A 19,266-nucleotide genomic window follows, 5' to 3' on the forward strand; every position below is an offset into this window, starting at 1 on the left:
GTTTACTTCTGTGCAACAGCACTGTGGGGGTGGTTTCATCAGTTTAGTGGTATTGTGCTCAACATGTACTTGAACATTCAAAGGTTGAATAGTGCTTTAATAGTGAACTATAATATTTCTGCTAGTGTTCATGTAAGATCAGTTTCACAGAGACTGATTTTCTGACTTAAAAAGACTGTTTAATGTGGTTTAAGCTCAGTGATATGCATTCTGAGATCATCACAGTACTCTGGGAACATTTGCCCCCACCCTACCTCAGGTCCATGAGGAATTTCTAACCTGTGCACTACCTTGGATGAGGCAACTTTGAAGCAGTTGTTAAATACTCTACATACACAGAAAGATGAGTAGTTCAAACCTTTATGTTGCTTGGCAACCATAGCCTGCTATGAAACTGCACCAAAAATTTTTTTCGAGCTCACAATACAATCTAATTGTTAAGTATTCAATTTTTCCTCCCAAAGTCCAAAATCATAGAAATAATTACATATAATTACATTATTTGTAATAATGTATTTGTAATATTAATTACAAATAATTACATTCTACATGCAAGCGGGTAAAATATTTGTTGTTTATTTGTCAATATGTATGGTAATATAAATAAGTTACAGTTCTGCCTGGGTTTGTTTACACAGCCATGTACACAAATGATCAAGCAAAATATGCTCCACATGGCAGATAAACTGTTTTATTAAAAAAGGGTTCTTTATGTTCCACACAAGAAAAAAAAAACATTAATAAATCAACACTAAGGAACAGAAACCTCTACCAAATAAAGATCAATAAATAACATCACATTATGTAGATACATTTACTTACATCAGTACACATTTGCAATTGCAACTAATCTTGAATAAAACCCTAGAATATATGTTTGCACAAACTTTAAACACAGCATTATGTGAAATCTCACATTTTAACATCTAAATTTGACACATGGAAAATATATATTTCATATAGAATTAAAATGGTGTATTAAGGAGCATTTCCTGACAAAGTAGATTTAGATACATATATGGATTTTCCAAAAATGTACATGTGCAATATAATTTCTACTTATAAACATAGGTTTTTTTTTCCAAAAACATTATTATTCATTATTTATTATTATTCATATCTGTATTTCCTTTAAGAGCCTCCTCTCCCTAATCAACTGACGCTGGCCTCTATCATTTATATTTTGGACAAACTAAAATGTGCAGCCTGTCCATCAGAGATGTGTAACTGATGTCTCATTCTTTAATAACATTCCTTAACATTAACATTTCATGTGAAAGCATCAGTTTTACAAATCATAATCTTATGATTTTAAGATTTTGTTTTACAGTTCAAATCAGGTGTGTTGATCAGTGCCTCTTCTTAAAGACTACACCAAACCTTAAGATAGAATCCTCACTCCTCACATGTATTTTAATGATCTGTGAGTAGAAAGCATTCCATCTTCTATAACCCTTTCCTCTCTTCTACTTACATTTGCTGATATACCTTTAACTCGTCATTGCCAGTCTCCACCAATCCAAGAACTGAACAGACTTCAGTACAATATGGGGCCTTTACAAATTCATCTTCAAGGCTAACTTGTTCAGAAAGCACAAGGTCTATAGTTGAACAAAAACAGACCCATCTTTTTTCATTCAAGAAGCCATACAAGCAGCTCTCTTTAATTAAAGTAACTTTCCTGAGTTTATGAAAGTAAAGAACAAGAGACATTTACAAGAAAAAAACTACAGTATGTCTTTAAATACTTCAGGACTCCTGGGATGGTGTTTATTTAGTCTGTAGACACATCTGACACACACCTTCGCCAGATCTGGACTGCCACTTGCATGTTTGTTGGTCTGGTACAGCCTACGCTGCAGAGAAGTTTGATCTGATGGAGTCCTCTCTTAACTGACGATGCTTGCCATCACACTGTTCTCTCTGTGTCCTCCTTTCTATGGTTATCCTGTAATTCTTCCTGAGGAACCAAGCAGAATTTTTCTTCGTGAAGAATAGAACATTTCTTTATGGTCATGTTTTATTTTTTATGGCCATCTTTATACTCTTTGCTAGGACTTTTGAGAAGATGAAATATAATGATGTAGTGCAGCAGAGGGAAACTTTTCATTCTAACACTCTGAAACCATTAAAAAATATATAGGAGCTATTGTAGGAAATTTGCAATCTATTAAAAACTAATGACATATCAAACTAATGACATATTTCCTGTTTTATAGCCTAACTGTATTTCAGTAGTAAAGGTTTATATACTCCTAACAGTGTCTGTTATGCTGGAATGGATTTTGAAGACACAGTAATGAGCTGACAGCATTTCCTTTATTCATCTTATGTTTTACCTAAAAAAGTAGAATGCCATAAGTAGTGCTGTTCCAAGAAGTCCTCCAACTATAATTCCAGTCACTGCTGATAAGCCTAGTCCACCTGCTTAGGAGAGAAAATTATGTCATTAGTAAGGAAGATTACACTTTAAGCCTACCAAGAGCATGCAAGTTCATTTTCTTTACAGTTTTAAGTATCCTGAATAAGTCAGGAGAGCTTTCATAAATATCAAAGACCATAATGTTAGAAATTATTTTTTTCTCAAAAAAAGCTTTTATTCAACTAAAGATTTAATTAAAACGTTAGTTGAATGCTTTTGTTTTTAGTCATCTATCTTTTTTTAGCAACACTGACTAGCCTCTGAGCTATCCATGTAGCTCAAAAGTGTTTAATACAAACCATACTTCTACAGGTCTTAAAGTGACAGAGGTAATTTACATGATTGGTCTGTTGGTTGTGAGGATGGAGGTCCTGGTGCCCCTTGGACAGTGAACAGTTTAGGGTCAAAGTCTGGATTTATCTGCAAACTTCCATTGGTGCCAAAATAGCTCATAACAGTCTAAGAAAACAAAGACGCAAAAAAACATGTCAAAGTATGCATTATTATCCAGACCTCTTTAAAATTGTACAAGTCACATAATGCATAACTTAACAGAACATAAATAATAATGCAGATATACACAGAGGGGGTTGTGTGTAACCATGCAAGCCTGTGATCACCAACAGGTGAATGGGAAAAAACACACATGCTTTTTTTTAATGAACGCTTATTGATCACTTATAGACTTTGTTTGTGGCAGTGTAGACTTCTAATTTCCATGTCATTAGGGCTACAGTTTATTTTTACTGACTACTGAATTTATTTGAATAAGTAATAAGTGCCTTATTATAATTTGGTTCTGGTGACTAATATAATACAATACAATAATATATTTAAACTTTAGATAACAACTGAAATTCTACTATATAATTGTATATTCATTACATGCCATATTCCCCCACTGGCATAATAAACTGTGTATTAACTTTTAATGTTAATACAATAGCATAACCCTGGCATTCACAGGGTTACATACAGACTCCTTATTCTTTTGATAAAAACAGGCATTATCAGGCAGTGCTCTTACCTCATGGGATCCTGTTTCATGGTTTGTCATGCTTATCACAGAGAAATCTCCGTTTCTGTCACCATTGGCGTCCATAGACACCTGGCCAGCAATGCCTGGGCAACAGAATGCAAGGAATGTGAAAATTAATTATCTGGAAGAGTCAGACATTCCAAGGAAAACACCAGCAAGAATCCACAAAATTCCAGGCGGCCAATACAACGGGAAATCTCATCTGCCTCCCGCCGTTTTTGTTGGCATAGTCTGCAGAAATGGTAATTTCATCCCTGTGCCTGAGTTCCCAAATTCTTGACATTTTTAAAATATTATTTCATTTAACAAGAAAACATGACCCTGTTCCTGATGATTCCCACAGAACATAACATTGTTATTTCACGTTTGGTTCTGGCATTGCGGTCAATAAAAGACCATGTTGGACGGCAGACATGGCTGAGCACCTATTTTGTAAGTGAAGCTTATGAATGAAAGTGGAAAGAATACTGGATAACTACTAAATTGAATTAAATGTTACAATGTGAATTCTACAGCCCATGTAAATGATTCTTATTATAAGATTTCTTCTTGCCTCTTGAGTTAGCTTAATATTAATATTAAAGTAAATATTAAGATCTAAAAGTAAACAAATATTAAGCCTAAAAATGTGCTTTTTTGCAGCTGTTTACTTTTCCCCATCTGGGTCCATCACAGATTTGTTTCCTATTCGTTAAGACATTTTTCTCAAGAAACACTTGTATATAAATAACTGCTGGTCAGTTTACATCAAAAAAGGTCATGTGGCAGACCAAGGCCATTATGTCATTGAATGATAGGCTGGATTAACCAGTGCTTTTTTCATTTTACTTAGACTTAGAAAATAAATCCTTTATGTTTTTTTAAGCTGTACTAATGTCACTAGTTACCTTCAAATGTTCTGTTCCACATTCTTTGTGTGATCTCCTTTCCATTCTTCTTAGTGTAACCGCTTTTCATTGCATCATCTAAGGCAAGTGCATACAGCAGTAAAGCATCATGGAACCCCTCCATAAACATGTTGATCTGCAACATATCAAAAGGAGGAAGACTTTAGAAACCAAGTCAAATCAGTTAACTCACAAAAAGAACTGTAATAGTATTAAATTACATTCTAAACTGAGATGTGATGAATACTAAACTTGTACACCCTTACCAATCAGATTATGGGATATGTTTAAAAGCTTAGAAGACTGGATTTGTCTTTAAGGTCTTCTAGGTCTCTAAGATTCTAGGTCTTGGTGCCCTTTAATAATACTTTTTCACACTGATTAAACTGAAAACTATAAAAGCCAAGAATAAGCAAAGAAATGTGCCATAACTCCAAGTAGGAGCACAGGTATGCAAATGACCTGTGAGTTGTGGGTTCTACCGCCAGAATCGCACACAACCTACACCTTTCTGATCATGCCAATAGTACAAGAACAGATCATGTGGAGTTGTCAAAATAGAACCACAGTTTGCTAATAAAACTGAGTCATTTGCTAATAATGCCTCCCCAGTTAAAGCATCTGTCAATAAGAAGTACATGAGATCTAAACATTGAAAACACTAACGCTAATAATAGTCCCTTATGTTACGATAAGGACTAATGGTTCATTCCTGGGTTACAACATGTTGCGTGAGTGCTTCCCAAAGCAAACAATAGTAAAACCCAGGACTTAGTGGGACTGCTGCTTGGGGGAGATTCAATAACTTGTGGCTGGGATCGCTGTATATTTACATTCACCTTCGCCTAATAGGAGTAGAGCAGCAGGAAAAGCTGATATAGTTATATAACTGTTTATATACATATTCTTTTCTGAGAGTGGAAGCTGCAGAGGAATCTCGGAGTGTTCTGATAATAACAAAGCCCACAGTGTTTTCATAGGAAGCACAGTTTGCAGTTCAGCAACGCAATGTATTTGAATGGACATTCCTCATTTGAAGCATGTCCTTGTCACTGCAAAATGTAAACCCTGCTAACACTGGAGATCACGCACCGCTGGTAACAGGTTTTGTAAACACCCATACATGAACTGCCTGTGCACAGTCATCAGCTTTTCAGCCTAATTTATAAAAGACATCCAGAAATGCTGGAAAAAAATGTCCATTCTTTATAGCTGCTCTTGTGAAACAGGATATAATAATGAAGGAAAAACAGCCTGTGGCAGGTCTTATCCCTCCTGTATTCAAACCAGACACCAGGTTGCCAACTTTTAGGAGGAAATAATTCCTTGAGCGAAAGCCTGTGAATCTTCGCTGAAAAGGGAAACATATCACTGAGCTGTACGTCATGTGCAGGCAGCCTAATGGTGGTAGCCAGGTTACTGGGAGAAGCCAGCCATGAAGACCACACAGGGCTTTGGCCTCATGTGTCATAAGAAAGAGATGTTGAACCAGAGAGTTACGTCTTCCCTGGAATGAGGCCACTGTCATGGGCTTGGATTTATGCCCTGCAAACTCACAGTTTGCAGCCTTTTTAAATGGAGCAATCACCCTGGGTTACTATTTTGTAACGAGGGAAAACACTTTACATTGCTTGAGGCTATGGCATTTGTGTGTGTGTGTTTATGTGTGTATAAAGCTGACCGCAGTTTTTGTAAACATCAGATTCACTGTTAGAGATAAAGAAAGCAATAACTATAGCAGAAATTGAGAAAACACCATTGAAATTTCTGTGAGGGAAACATCAGTATCTGTGCATGCATTCATAATCAAAATCCAGGAAATTACACAGGCTTCAGCAAATCATTTTAGTCATTATGAAATTTAGTCAAAATGGAATTTTGCTCACATCTCATTAGCTTTAAGGCTTTTGCCTGTAGCCTTTCCATCAGATGGATTAACCTTAGTGACCAGCACCAAAATGAGCAACCACATCAGTTTCTTCACTCTGGAGTAGTATTACCCAACACAGTCTTACTGTCACTAACCAGCAACAGAGCCCTGATGTAAATGTCAGAACAAAACATTTCAATCATGCTGTCCATGAGACCTACAGCTTTGTATTATGAACATGCAGATCTCATATTTGGCTCAGTGGGAATTATATGGCATAAATAGATTAAAATGTGAAGTAAAGAAATTTATTTTTGCATGCTTTCAGTCACTTTAAATAACCCTCACTTTTTTGACTCTTGGATCTGCTTTTACTAATTTGTTCTGAAAAAGACAAATCACTCTGGTACTCTAAGCAAAATAAAAAAGGTATTGTTTGCTATACACAAACATTTATGCATATTTAAATTGTGGTCAGACAATTCTTATTTTATATGCCACTCTGAAATCACATGTGTAAACCCACTTAAACTGGATGACTATAAACAAAATACCTATTAAGAAAAAGGTCCAGTCGACATCATGTAGCAGTGATTGTCCTGAGCACTGCTGTGACAACATACTTTACACAGACTGCAAAAATGCTGGGTGTGTAACTTCCTTTGTTTGTCTCTTTCTTGCAAATTTGTCACAGCCAGTTCATGTCTCACGAGGCATCATGTCTCCTTAAGGGTGCAGAAAATGTTATCTGTGCATTTGCTCAAGATAAGAGATTATGGCTCTGAGGAAAAAGACAATTACACCCATCTGCAACCTAGGGCAGTGAATTAGAATGCACAGAGGAATTCAACAGAGCATTCCCTTATTCACTCCACTGATGTTAAAGGCAGGCTCAATCAACTGTTTTCAGGTGTAACTGCCTTCTAAATTGGAACATTTCTTTGCAAGTCATCTGATTTTGAGTGCTTTGTATGAAGATGATACATCTGGAAGTCAAATAATATAAACTGTCTAAAGACAAAACCAACTACTGTGATTTAGATTTTTGTAACAGTCCCTAGAGTGGCTGCCCTTATTGTAAAAAGAGACTAAGCAGATAGCCTATGAGAAATGCTAACATCTGTGGTAAAAAGTCTACTAATTGGCATTCATTTTGTTGCCAAGTTTGAACTTCATAGATTGCAAGTGACAGCTATGTAAGAGCTGAGACAATGCCAGGACAAATCAACAATCAAGAAGGACAGTATGATAACTCTGTTACATGTTAAACTACATTTTTTCAGCAACATGCAACTAATTGTTTATTTAAAAGCACATCTTGGCTGTTTTTTAACCTGAAGAAAACTGAACATTGCCTTACATGAATACTGTCTCCTGTTTCTATGTCTTAAATCTTCCAAATATGTACTATTTACAGAATTAAATTAAGACATATATATATATATATATATATATATATATATATATATATATATATATATATATATATATATATATATATATATATATATAAATAAAATTCAGTTACTTTTGTCACCATGTCTTGCATACAGAAGCTCTGCCATCAAAATCATCAACAAAATATCTTTGCTAATTTGTGATCATACTATTTCAACTTCACAGTCTAAACTAAGATGGATAATATGAAAAAGGTAACTTTGTTTGCATTGTACATAATTAAGCATTCAGTTTCAAGAGAATATGTCGTCTGCAGGTTTATATATGTGATAAGTACTGTGCAAATGGACAAGACTGCTTTGCCTGCATGAATTGCTGGAAACAGGCTTGAGTGCCCATAAGAGCATGACCCACTGTAAGTAAGCCAGTCCAAAAAAATGTATCATCTTCCTTAATAAATAAAGCAGGCATTCTTCACCCCAGTCAGTAATTTAGTATCCATCAACACAACACCGGACTCGGCAAAATGAACAGATGGTACAAGCCTCTTCTGCAGGAAACCCAGCTCCTGACATATTACTGATCTTGCAAATCAAGGCTAGTAAGACCATACTTGCATAGGGCACATGTAACTTGAAAAGCTCGCACAATAAAATAATTGTGCAAACTCTGAATACTCTTTGTTCACATACAGTAGGTTCCTGACTGTGGATTTTGATGACCCTACACCAGCCTATGGTCCCCATCCAGAGAGCAGAAGTTCTGCCTTCTGTCCCTCCTGCTAATCTGGCAGCTAAACCATTGGAAAGTGGCAGGGACCCTGCTGAGCTTATTAACCTCAGCAAACTGATTCAGCAGCAACTATTTGTTTCAATATGACAGCTCCCGCTGTCTCCCCTGACAATTTACTGAAGGTTTTTCAAGGGACCTGACATGCCACTGACAAAGAGCCAGCCAGAACAGCTGTGTCACTCCTAGAACTCCTATGAGCACTTTATGGAACCAAAGGTTAGTCCATTCAGGCATTCACAAGCAGTCAGAGTAAATGTAGTGGACTTTGCATTTAGTGTAGTGGCCTGCCTGAATGTCTGGTGCTTGCTCTCACCACATCAAATACCCAATGACAGATAGCAAGAAGTTGATTGACTACAAATAGAGGAGTTACAGACTTAGAACACGTGAAATAGTCAACGCTGTTCAAAACTGTCACGGGTCAGCTGTCAGTGTTTGATATACCATTTGGAATGTTTGGGAACTAAGTAAACAAGTTGACAGCAAGATTTAGCAATTCTATATGTGAGGTGATGTTTCAGTCATATTTGGAATGCTTAATGCATTGCAGTGCTTTGTGAACCAAGAATAGAAAACAGGAATGGTGTTTGAAGTTACCTTTTCTCCAATGCCTTTAGAGTTTTATCAGTAATAGGCCTGTCTTCATATTGCATTTATAATATTTCTATCATATAAGAGGATCAATGGTATGCAATCCTCCTGAATCTTAGTGTCAAACCTGGAGAACCTTCTCTTAAACTCACTGACTAATAAACACATACTTTAGGAGCCAAATGTATGAGCAGAACACAGTACACTGTATAAGGATGAAGCAGTCATGACTTTGACTTGGAATTTCTGTACTTTCTAAATTCAAATGGACAAAGCACTGTCAATTGAAACAGAAATGTTGTTTGACAACTTAAAAATAATAACTGTGTTCCAGCATGGGCTAAAATATGGGAATTCCAGGAATAAACTTTGTTCTTTGTTCTTTGTCTAATAACCTTGGTTAAACTCCATGAATATAATATTATTTAAACTGCTCAAAAAAATGAGGTAAAACTGGAATCACACATTGGATCTTGATGAATGAAAGATTCAAGTTGTTAATCTTTACTGATATAAATTGTGTGCTTTGTTGAGAACAAAATGACATAAGAATAGTCATTGCAAACCAAAATCATCAACCCACTGAAGGCTGAATTCAAAAACACCAAAAATCAAACAAAAAAATTTAAATCACATGCTGATACAATTTACATGAATTTCATCATGGCAACTCAATGTAACTCAGTAGTATGTATGGCCCCCAAGTGCCTGTATACACCCAAAGACATCTAGGCATGCTCCTGATAAGACTGTGAATGCTGTCCTTGGGTTCTCCTGCCAGACATGGATCAGGACATCAGGACATCCTGGAGGAGCCGGACAACCTGTGCTACCTGAATGGTCTGCAGGTACCGCCGCAGGCTACCAGTAGTGACAAGGACACTAGCAATGACTCTCTCTCTCTCTCTCTCTCTCTCTCTCTCTCTCTCTCTCTCTCTCTCTCTCTCTCTCTCTCTCTCTATATATATATATATATATATATATATATATATATATATATATATATATATATATATATATATATTCCAAGGAAATGTATTAAAAAAACTAGTTGCTCCAGTATTCAGTATTCATTCATTCATTCATTCATGTGATGTTATTTCATCAGATCATGCAAACAGAGCTAATTGTGTGTGAACATAAATGTGACATAAATAGGGCTGGCCTGAACAATTCAAATATTTTTTCAAATACTTGGTATTTTAATCAATCTCAAATTGTTTTAAAAAGTAAAAATTATTATTATTATTAATAATGATAATAATAATATAAAATAAATAAATAAAAATCAATTTGGAAAGGTCACCCAAGTTTCAATAGCAAAAATAAAATATATTTTTAAATGCAATCATGTAAAACATGAATATAAATAATAATGAATATAAATAATACATTTTATATATATATATATATATATATATATATATATATATATATATATATATATATATAGAGAGAGAGAGCTGTCAATACATTTCTTGTATATAAATGCAACTGAACACTGACATGACAATGTTTTTCTTAAATGTGAATACAATGACACATACTAATACGCAGCAATGTTGTAATACTGTAAAAGACTTACGTACATTACTGCAGCAAACTTACTTCACAAACATCGACTCCCATTTTCTGGTAGGATTTCCTCATCTCCATAGAGAAATTCTCAAACTCAGGCTTGGTGGACCTCAGTAGTGTCACTGTATTCAGAAAAGCATAGGCTGCCTTTGCTTCATTGTCATATCGATCTCCTCTCCTCCAAGATCCATCTCCTGTGAAATAATGTTTTGTTTGTACATGAACAAATCACAATAGATGGCTTATGCTTAAAAGGGTTTTCTTTGGCTGAATGTGGCAATAAAGTATAATGAGAATTAAATTCTAGATAGCCTTACAGTCCTGTTGTAATTTTATAATATATTTAATGGGATTGGAGAAATGTTTGATAATTTTAGAAATGCTAGAATAAAACATCACTATGTCTTGACTGAGCCATTTAATTTGAATGGCCATACATATTTAAGCAATATTTTGAAGCATCATACTGTAAAAGTGACAAATTACTTTTGGAACAATCATGGATTCTTTTTAGACATAGTTAGTTCTGGACTACAAAGGAACATCTTGATGGCCTGCACAGCAAACAAAATACAGGCACTGCTTTCCTGAACCAAATCTTTTAGAGCCTGTAGCTCCTGAATGTAATCTCTGTCAAACAGAACAGCTGGAAGCCTTGGCTTTTCTTTCTCTTGGATAGCCTAACTCTGCCAAGGGACAGAGTGGGAAAATTCTATAACGCATTATACAATGCAGTGGAGCATCTTGACTATGAAGATAAGCTCTGTAATCAGTGCAGAGTCCAAACATGAGCAGAGACAAAGATTGAAGAACTTTTACCATAAGAGGAGGAGTTGAAGAGCTCAATGTTGAAGAAAAGTCTATTGCTGGTGGTTAATCTCCGTCTATGGGCATTCAGCATGATCTCTCGCACTACATCTGCATAGGTGCACATGATCACCACTGCAAAGATATCAAGGGAAAAACACAAAATCAGAATCAATTTGTAAGTACTGGTGTACCACTTTTATTGATGTTGTTGTTCTTGTTGTTATTATTGTTTAGATTTTTTTTTTTAAACTTTGCTCAAGGGGTCAAATATAATGATGATGGCACTGCATTTTCTTTGTATTTTTACAGCTCCACTTATGAGGATAAGTTGCTTAAAAGTGCTTTTCTGATTATGTTTATGAGATAAATGTGAGCACTCCTTTCTTGTAAAAGATTTATAGGTAATATATGAAACACACATTACAGGTATCTTTGACGCAGTGCTCGGTGTAGACTTTTTTAGCCGTTAAACGTTTATGCTCTGGCCTTCCTTCAAAGATTGCAACACAAATTAATTAATCAATAACGGATGTATGTCAGCTTGAATGTCAAGTCTAATATGTATTTAAAAAAACAAAAAGGGTATTCCATGTAAACTGCAGAATAACTTAATTTTAACCAAAAAAGAGAGTTGGATGGATAAAATATTTTCCCATGCAGCAAGAGAGCTAAAAAACAAACAAACAAACAAACAAGCACGCAAAAAGAGGTTTTAAAAAAATCTTAGTGTCCCATAAATAGGAAGATTCAGAGTTCTGGAACATTCCCCACAACTCTGTCAGTGTAGCGTGCTGCCTGAAATATCCTCAGTTGAGTGGGACAAACTTCACCTCAGTGCTCCTGCTCTATGGCACCTTTTAATTACAGAGTGTGCAGCACACTACGGGCCCTGTGTCCACTCTCTGCCGATTCCATGGGGTACGGCCCCAGCCAGCAATATTTCAAAAAATCTGGATTTTCCCACTGACGCTAGTTTTAAACAAGCTGAGGAATGTGAAGGGCAACACATGGCACACTTACTGTCGGCCGTCATTTAAAAAGTGCGGTGCTCTGAGCACATGCATTCAAATTTTGTTGCTGTGCAAATTTGTAGTGTGCTGTTAGTGAGATTAAGAAGCTATGGCCTGGTCCTCTGTACATCAGTGCAGAATGCAGCGTAAACGGGAGTGTAATAACATATCTCTGCTCAGTAAATTCTCTCATCCATGCCCCAAGGTCTAGTCTGCTGGCCCTCACTGGGCCAACGCATGGTTCAGTGCTCATGTCATTTGCTGTCAAAACATTGCAACACTGTATTCCATCCTCATCAAAGTACACTTGATCCACTGTAACATAAAAAACACAATAATACACAGTCTGGCTTGTTGGTCATGCTTCATCATTAAGACCTTACAAGAAATGTTACAATTATTTAAATAGAAACAGAATATTTACAACCATGTCTTTTACATAATAAAACTGCAAGTCTGGCTCTATTCCAAATTTTTTACAATACCATTAGGTCAGACACAGAGAGGTAAGTACATGTTTGCAAAAAGTAGGTGAGATCCATGTTGTTGGCCAGAATCTGAATTTAAAACTTCCTTGCATAATTCCCTCTCAGACAAAAGTAGTCTACATTTCAAAGCTTTGGTAGTTCAGTTTAAGGCATCTTGAACTGAACGTTAAAAGTTTCTCAAGCTTAGCCCAGTAAATATTTACACATCACATATTATATTTCTTATAATATATTTTGTATTCCTGAAAGACCCACCATGTTATTTGTCCTAGATATAAAACATAACCATCTGTATTGACAGTAAAATGGACACATGATCTGGTCCTCATCTATCATTCATATCTTTCTTTCTGAAACTTTGCTGCTACATTAGTAGTATGATGTATTTTGTGTATTTCAGCACTTCAGATGTCAGACGTTCCCATGATGCCTCCCAGCTTGTTTCTGAAAGATTTATAATAAAGATAAGTTCAGGTCAGAAAGAACTATTGGGTGATCTTCACAAGTTTGTAAATATGAAAATTGTTACATGGTCATAATTACCTACTTACATGATTAAAGTAGGTCTACTTACAGATATAATCCAGAAATCCTTCATTAATTAATGAAAAAACTGGAAGGACTTTTTTCCATTTTGGTTGTGGTTTCTCCTTTTAAACTCTGATTTTATGAAGATAAAGCAGTCATTTTTTTGGTGTTTTTGCTTCCTTTATGGCTATCACTTATTCAGTGTCACCACTCTACAATGCATGGGACTGCAAGTGTCCTCCAAAGTAAGGGTGATGTGAAGGATCTATATCTGAGTGGGATAATGATGAAGATAGTGTGGTAAGAACTGAGCTGGATATATAGAAATATATGCAGCATCACTAAAGACTAGAGAAAGCTTTGGGAATTCCAGCCTTACACCGTATTAATAGGATGACCTAGCATAGTCCAAGATAAGAAGGTTAAGCAGACCCAAATACACAATGCCAAGCAATGGGCAGGAAAACGTGTGTGAATTTGATCGACACATGTTGAAACATGTGCTGCCTGAGAAAAAGACAAGTCGAAGAGTCACTTTGCTCTGCCCACAACACCAAGCAAAACTATGCAAAACTGTGCTCACAGAGTTGCATAAGCTGAACATCATGATGAATAGGAATTGCACACTCGGTGGTTCTGTGAGCAAAAGGTCTGAGGATTCAGGGAGGAATAAAATTCTAAGATTTGCCTCCACACTGAGCACAATAGTTAGATACAAAGGATATCAGACCAAATTAATGTAAGCATTGGTTTTGAAGTCATTCTTCTCACTGGTAAAGGTCAGGAGGTTTGTAGCAGCATGAAGTATAACAAATATAAAAAGACATACTACAAATGCTTCTTGACCAGCAACACTTTGGCAAGGTAGACTGTTCAGGACCCTTACAGCAGATTCAATGAGGTTCTACAAGTGATGAATGTTCCTAAAGCCAAACTAAGGAATCCAAACCAATGGCCTTCTATGATGGCTAGGACACAACAATCCTAAGCAGGTTCCTGAGAAAATTAAGAAGGTTCCTGCTATTGCATATTGGGTGTAGAAAAGCCAAAAAACTAGGCACATTGTGCTATATATAATCTAAATACCAACAACAAGTGTTATACACAAATGGTCTGGATTTCAACTTCTGTTGGAAACATGACAACAAACCTGGATAAATATTGTGGAGGGCTATCGCTGTGGAGGGCTTGCTAAACACACATACTACAGATGCAAATCACTGTCTATAGAAAGAGTGGAAATGGACTAACAGCATATCTTTGGACATTCAAATATGTATACTACTGCCTATAGTAACTATGGTAATATGGAAAATTTCACTCACCTGTTGAGAGTTGGAGCAGTCTTGTATATTAAAAGTATTCACTACTTGAAGTGAAAATCGATGATGAGACTATAGCAGGGACTCTATCTCAATATATTTGGTTCCTTAAAATATTTTGATGTTCATAGGGCAAATGTCGGAGAATTTCAGAAAATGCCTAGTCTTGGATCAATTTTTACAGACTTTATATTCTAAAGTATATTTTCACAGATTTACAGGGGACATGTTCATTTAGAAAACAAATCAGTTTTCTAAATGAACAGTGTGTTGTCCTATCTTATACTGTCTTGTGGTTACTTCCTCTCACATGTCAGACTGGGTCTTTATAGTATATACACCTATAGGGACCTCCTTAAAACACAGAAATATTGATATCATTTGTTGTGGTGAAGAGTAGGTCATTATACAGATCTATGCCAAATATATGAATTACAGTACAACAAATATTTTACAAATGGTTGGAATATTTTAGTGGTAGTCTAAAACAAATATTGAGAAAATTTGTTTGGTACACATTGAGGTACTGACAATTGTCTCTTGTTCTTTTGGTTTACAAACAGAAAGCTTACATTGGTTTCTCACTTTTTACTTGTTCTATGGAAGCAAGTCCGAGGACCCTGACAAAGACGCAATGAGAGAACAATAGGTTTGAGAGAATACCTATGCACAATTGTGCATAGGTGACAATACCTTCAGAAGGTAAAGGATGAGAAACATACTAGAGTGAGATCTAACACCTAAAGAGAAGGAGCTCCTCAACAAACTTCACATGGAACTGCAATACCTTGGTACCAACATAGGGCCTTTGTACTCTGTTGATATTTTTCAGGTATGTAAGGGAACCACTTAGAGGAAGAAATCTCATAATGATGCATGAGATGGGAGATGAAAAGGATGAAGGAAGGACTTAGAGATATATAGAATATTATATAGAATATTCTAAGATGAACAGTGTTCCCAAATTTTATTACAGGGAGGCCTAATACATAATCTTAGACCAGCAGTGGTCAACTCTGGTCCTGGAGATCTACCACCCTGCCAAGTTTATTTCCATAAACTGGAACTAATATTCAGATGCTAGTATAGGCCTTAATTAACGTATTTCATCTTACAGTGCTTTGCTATTGCCACAGTACAACCTGAAGTGATCCACTTAGCCACCTTAAGGTAAGGTAAGGTCAATTTTATTTAAATATTATAATTAGTACCAGCATGCAGTACAAAGGACGTACTACAGAGGTTCACACTGACTGATCATCAATGTGAAAGAGGTCTCCTGGTTCAAAAAGGTGGTAAAGCACTGGGATACTTTAACAGCATTAGATATTTCAAGGCAATAGTGGAAAAGCTGTTACACATTCATAGGATACCACTGGCAAAAGATAAAACAGAAACCTTCCAAGTAACTAAGCACAGACGTTTGACATGCAAAAGAAGCTACTGTGTGAGAAAATGGTGTTACAGAACCCACATTTTGCTGAGAGGTTCCTTGTGCAGATAGATGTTAGTGGTAATGTCTAGAGAGCATGTTAAAAAGAAATATGTTTTCTCAGTATAAGGGGGTAAATAAATATTAAAGTATAAAAAAATGGAAAGAAACCCCTGAAAGGCTGTATAAGTTTTTTTTTTACTACCAACATGCTACTTTGTAATCATGTTTCAAATTACATTTGCATTTGAGCCAAACCAAACTGTGAAGTATGTAATTAGAGCTTAATACATTTCTTATCACATAAAATATAAGAAATTCTGTCCAGCCATACCACTTGGCTTTCTATTTCACCTATTTCTGAGAGAAGCTAGACATAGTATCTGTTTTCATTGACTTCCATTCAAAATGCTAAGCAGAGCTAGATATTGTGAATATAAATGTAATTATTGCTATGTTAGTGCTGTTATATACTTGGGAACTTTGAATGTAATACTGTTGAGATTCAATCTATGCAAAGACTGGCTATGCTAATTATTCAGGCCAATTGATATCAATTATTTAATGTCACTGGTTTAACTGTCCTGTTTTAACTGATTTTTCTAATCTTTTTTTTCCCTTCCAAATTCGTCTTTCATTGTAAGAGAAAGATTCGGATAAAAGTATCATCTAAATGCCGTAAATGTAAATAATACCCGAATGCTATTTTCTCAGGTGACCTAAAATGGTCAAAGAAAATAAGCAAAGGAAACTATAGCAGACAAATGTATTTCTAATATGCTTGTATTTCTACCTGTAAATGTGTGTAAATGCCTTACGTACAGCTACTTCCCAGCTAGAAACCCATTACCACCAATGTTATTGTATGTATGTATGCCAACAAAGCACAGTGATTCACAGGATTGGAGGCAGTTGCTAGCCATTGTGTCTATGTATACAGTATATTTTAGGTTTTTGGCTTTATTACCCTTACACTTATTAAATCATATTGCATAGCATTTTATTTTTCTTAATGTCACTTCACCCTAAACACATAATGATGTTACTGTATTACCGTATTGGTGCAATAGTAATTATGGTAACTATTTAACATGGTATTATAATAAAAAGATGTTTCTACTGTTATAGGACATGTTGTTGTTGCACATTTGAGTTTGAGTTGCACACCTGAGATATTTTTTTAACAAGTTTGATTTAACTTGTTTTTAGTTCAATAAGCCAGTGACCCATAATAAATTTTTGTAAGATATAGACTTCTAGTTGAAACAAATCTAACGTCTGATTTAAACTAATGACAACAAAACCATCATGTATACTTCAAACATTGACAGTGTGTTTATAATAATATTGACTCTAAGTCTAGATCTATAAGTTCCCTGTAAATGTTTTTGAGAGCAGGGCAGATTTTATAATATTAACAGCATGATCAGCATTAGAGAGCTCTAACTAGGATGCTGGTTGGTTAACAGCAATAGAACAAACAACATACAACATGCTTTCCTTCTCTTGATCTGCGTTGGTTTAAAAAAGTCTGTGAATGCTCGGAGGAGTGCTTAAGCCTAGAATTGGTACCTAAAATTCCCAAACCTTTGCCCATTGTTGCACGCCTGTCAAAATTCTTATCATATTTTCCACATGCACTCTTGTGCAACTCAGCTGACCCCTTACACATCTTGAAAGACAAGTCACAGTGTCTGGAATAGTTCGTCTTAAATTGTTACAAACAGAATATTAGGCTACACGACAAAATCTCACCCTTAGTTACCGATTGCATATCAGTGGGTAATAAACATTAGAAGAGAGATCAATACTTTTTAGCAGCACTTCGTAAGTTACCCTACGTTTGCTTTGTAATGTCTAGTCAATAAGTGATAACACTTTCGCTGATAAGCTAACCTCCATTGCTGAAAGTCAATAATTAAAAACTAAAGTCTGATCATCTTGATTTCTCTAGGATGCTGTTGCTACTACCTTCATGCTCGTACATGGGCTTGATGAGCTCGTCGACGTATGTCAGCGGTTCTCTAGAATCCATCACAAACACAGAAATGTCGTGATCATCTTCCAAAAGGACGTGGACACCTTCCACTGTGAAGTAGCAGTTTCTTTCCTCTTTGTCATCATGATATATCAAGAGTACGCTTCGCCAGCCAAAATGTTGGGACATAACGGCGAACGTCTCCGCCATTTTCATGTAACTTGGAGCAGTTCGTGTCAGAAGCGAGAATTCAGAGTTTTTATTGATGAAGCCGTATGCTAAAGCACCTGCTGACATGACGGGGATGTTCCAGTGTGATGCCACCCTCACCACAGGAGCGGCAGCGTACTCGCAAACAGGACCGAAGATCAGGTCAGGTCGTTCATCTGGCGCCCTGTCCACAAGCGCGAACAGAGCATCCACCCCACATTCTGAACTGACATATTGAAAATTAAAATTCAAACCAGCAAAGTGACCATTGGCAAGTTGCTGTCTTGCGTATTCTATTGCTGGAGAAACTCTTGAAATTGAAAAAATGTAGGAACTGTTTTGAGGTAAAAGCACTAGTACGTCGACGTTCTCATTCAATGCACTTGTCCTGACAGGAAACCCAAGTACCCAAATAGAGATGCAGAGATACGGGAAATATAACATGTTGTAGTATCTTTAAATGTTCTTAAATCAGTTGACGGAGTAGCCTAAGTGTTACTTTTTCTAAAGATTTTCTTTTAAAATTATTTTCTCTTACTCCAGTAAACTATAATAGTGGAGGTCTCCGCAATTAAACTTATGTTAAAATTCCACTCTTTTCGGGATTTCAAATGAATGGCGTATGTGTCCTGTAGGCTACTTCAAGTCTCCAGAACCCTTCTTCCCTTGGTTAGTCTTCTGTGTCCCTAGCTAACTCCCCGGTTTTCTTTGTAATTCCTCTTGTTTGAATATGTTAACTGTGCTGCTCGTTACCACACACGCTGCAGTTGGTCAGGAATTTTGAAGCATCCTTTTCATTATTATTCCTGCGTCATTTTTGTGCAGCCCACCTCTCCCTTAAAGTTACAGTATCACCTTTCACGAGCTTTACATTGAGCCTTACCTCGACAAACCTGAAGTTCTCTGCTTAC

General features: G+C 36.1%; 1 protein-coding gene and 1 long non-coding RNA gene across 4 annotated transcripts; both read right to left on the minus strand.

Moving 5' to 3' along the window:
* Nucleotides 1–560: 560 nt before the first annotated feature.
* Nucleotides 561–19,092, minus strand: npr3 (natriuretic peptide receptor 3). 3 transcript variants are annotated; one of them, XM_027029321.3, is made up of 9 exons: nucleotides 18,139–19,092; nucleotides 11,397–11,519; nucleotides 10,608–10,771; nucleotides 4,349–4,484; nucleotides 3,450–3,544; nucleotides 2,761–2,881; nucleotides 2,340–2,427; nucleotides 1,803–1,960; nucleotides 561–1,601 (listed from the first exon to the last, which is right to left on the minus strand). In XM_027029321.3, exons 1-8 carry the CDS (start codon nucleotides 18,797–18,799, stop codon nucleotides 1,852–1,854), a joined length of 1,497 nt encoding a protein of 498 aa, XP_026885122.1. In that variant the 5' UTR covers nucleotides 18,800–19,092; the 3' UTR covers nucleotides 561–1,601; nucleotides 1,803–1,851. The 3 variants fall into 3 exon arrangements, with proteins under 3 accessions (XP_026885122.1, XP_026885131.1, XP_026885114.1); XM_027029330.3 differs by having other exon boundaries at nucleotides 561–1,960; nucleotides 2,340–2,424; XM_027029313.3 differs by having other exon boundaries at nucleotides 561–1,960.
* Nucleotides 13,159–18,131, minus strand: LOC145657857 (uncharacterized). The gene is made up of 3 exons (XR_014123754.1): nucleotides 14,739–18,131; nucleotides 13,460–13,684; nucleotides 13,159–13,329 (listed from the first exon to the last, which is right to left on the minus strand). It is a non-coding gene; the product is annotated as an uncharacterized LOC145657857 (long non-coding RNA).
* Nucleotides 19,093–19,266: the final 174 nt, after the last annotated feature.

The sequence above is a fragment of the Electrophorus electricus genome, chromosome 5, assembly GCF_041902795.1.
Source record: "Electrophorus electricus isolate QZ-2024a chromosome 5, ASM4190279v1, whole genome shotgun sequence".
NCBI classification, from domain to species: domain Eukaryota; kingdom Metazoa; phylum Chordata; class Actinopteri; order Gymnotiformes; family Gymnotidae; genus Electrophorus; species Electrophorus electricus.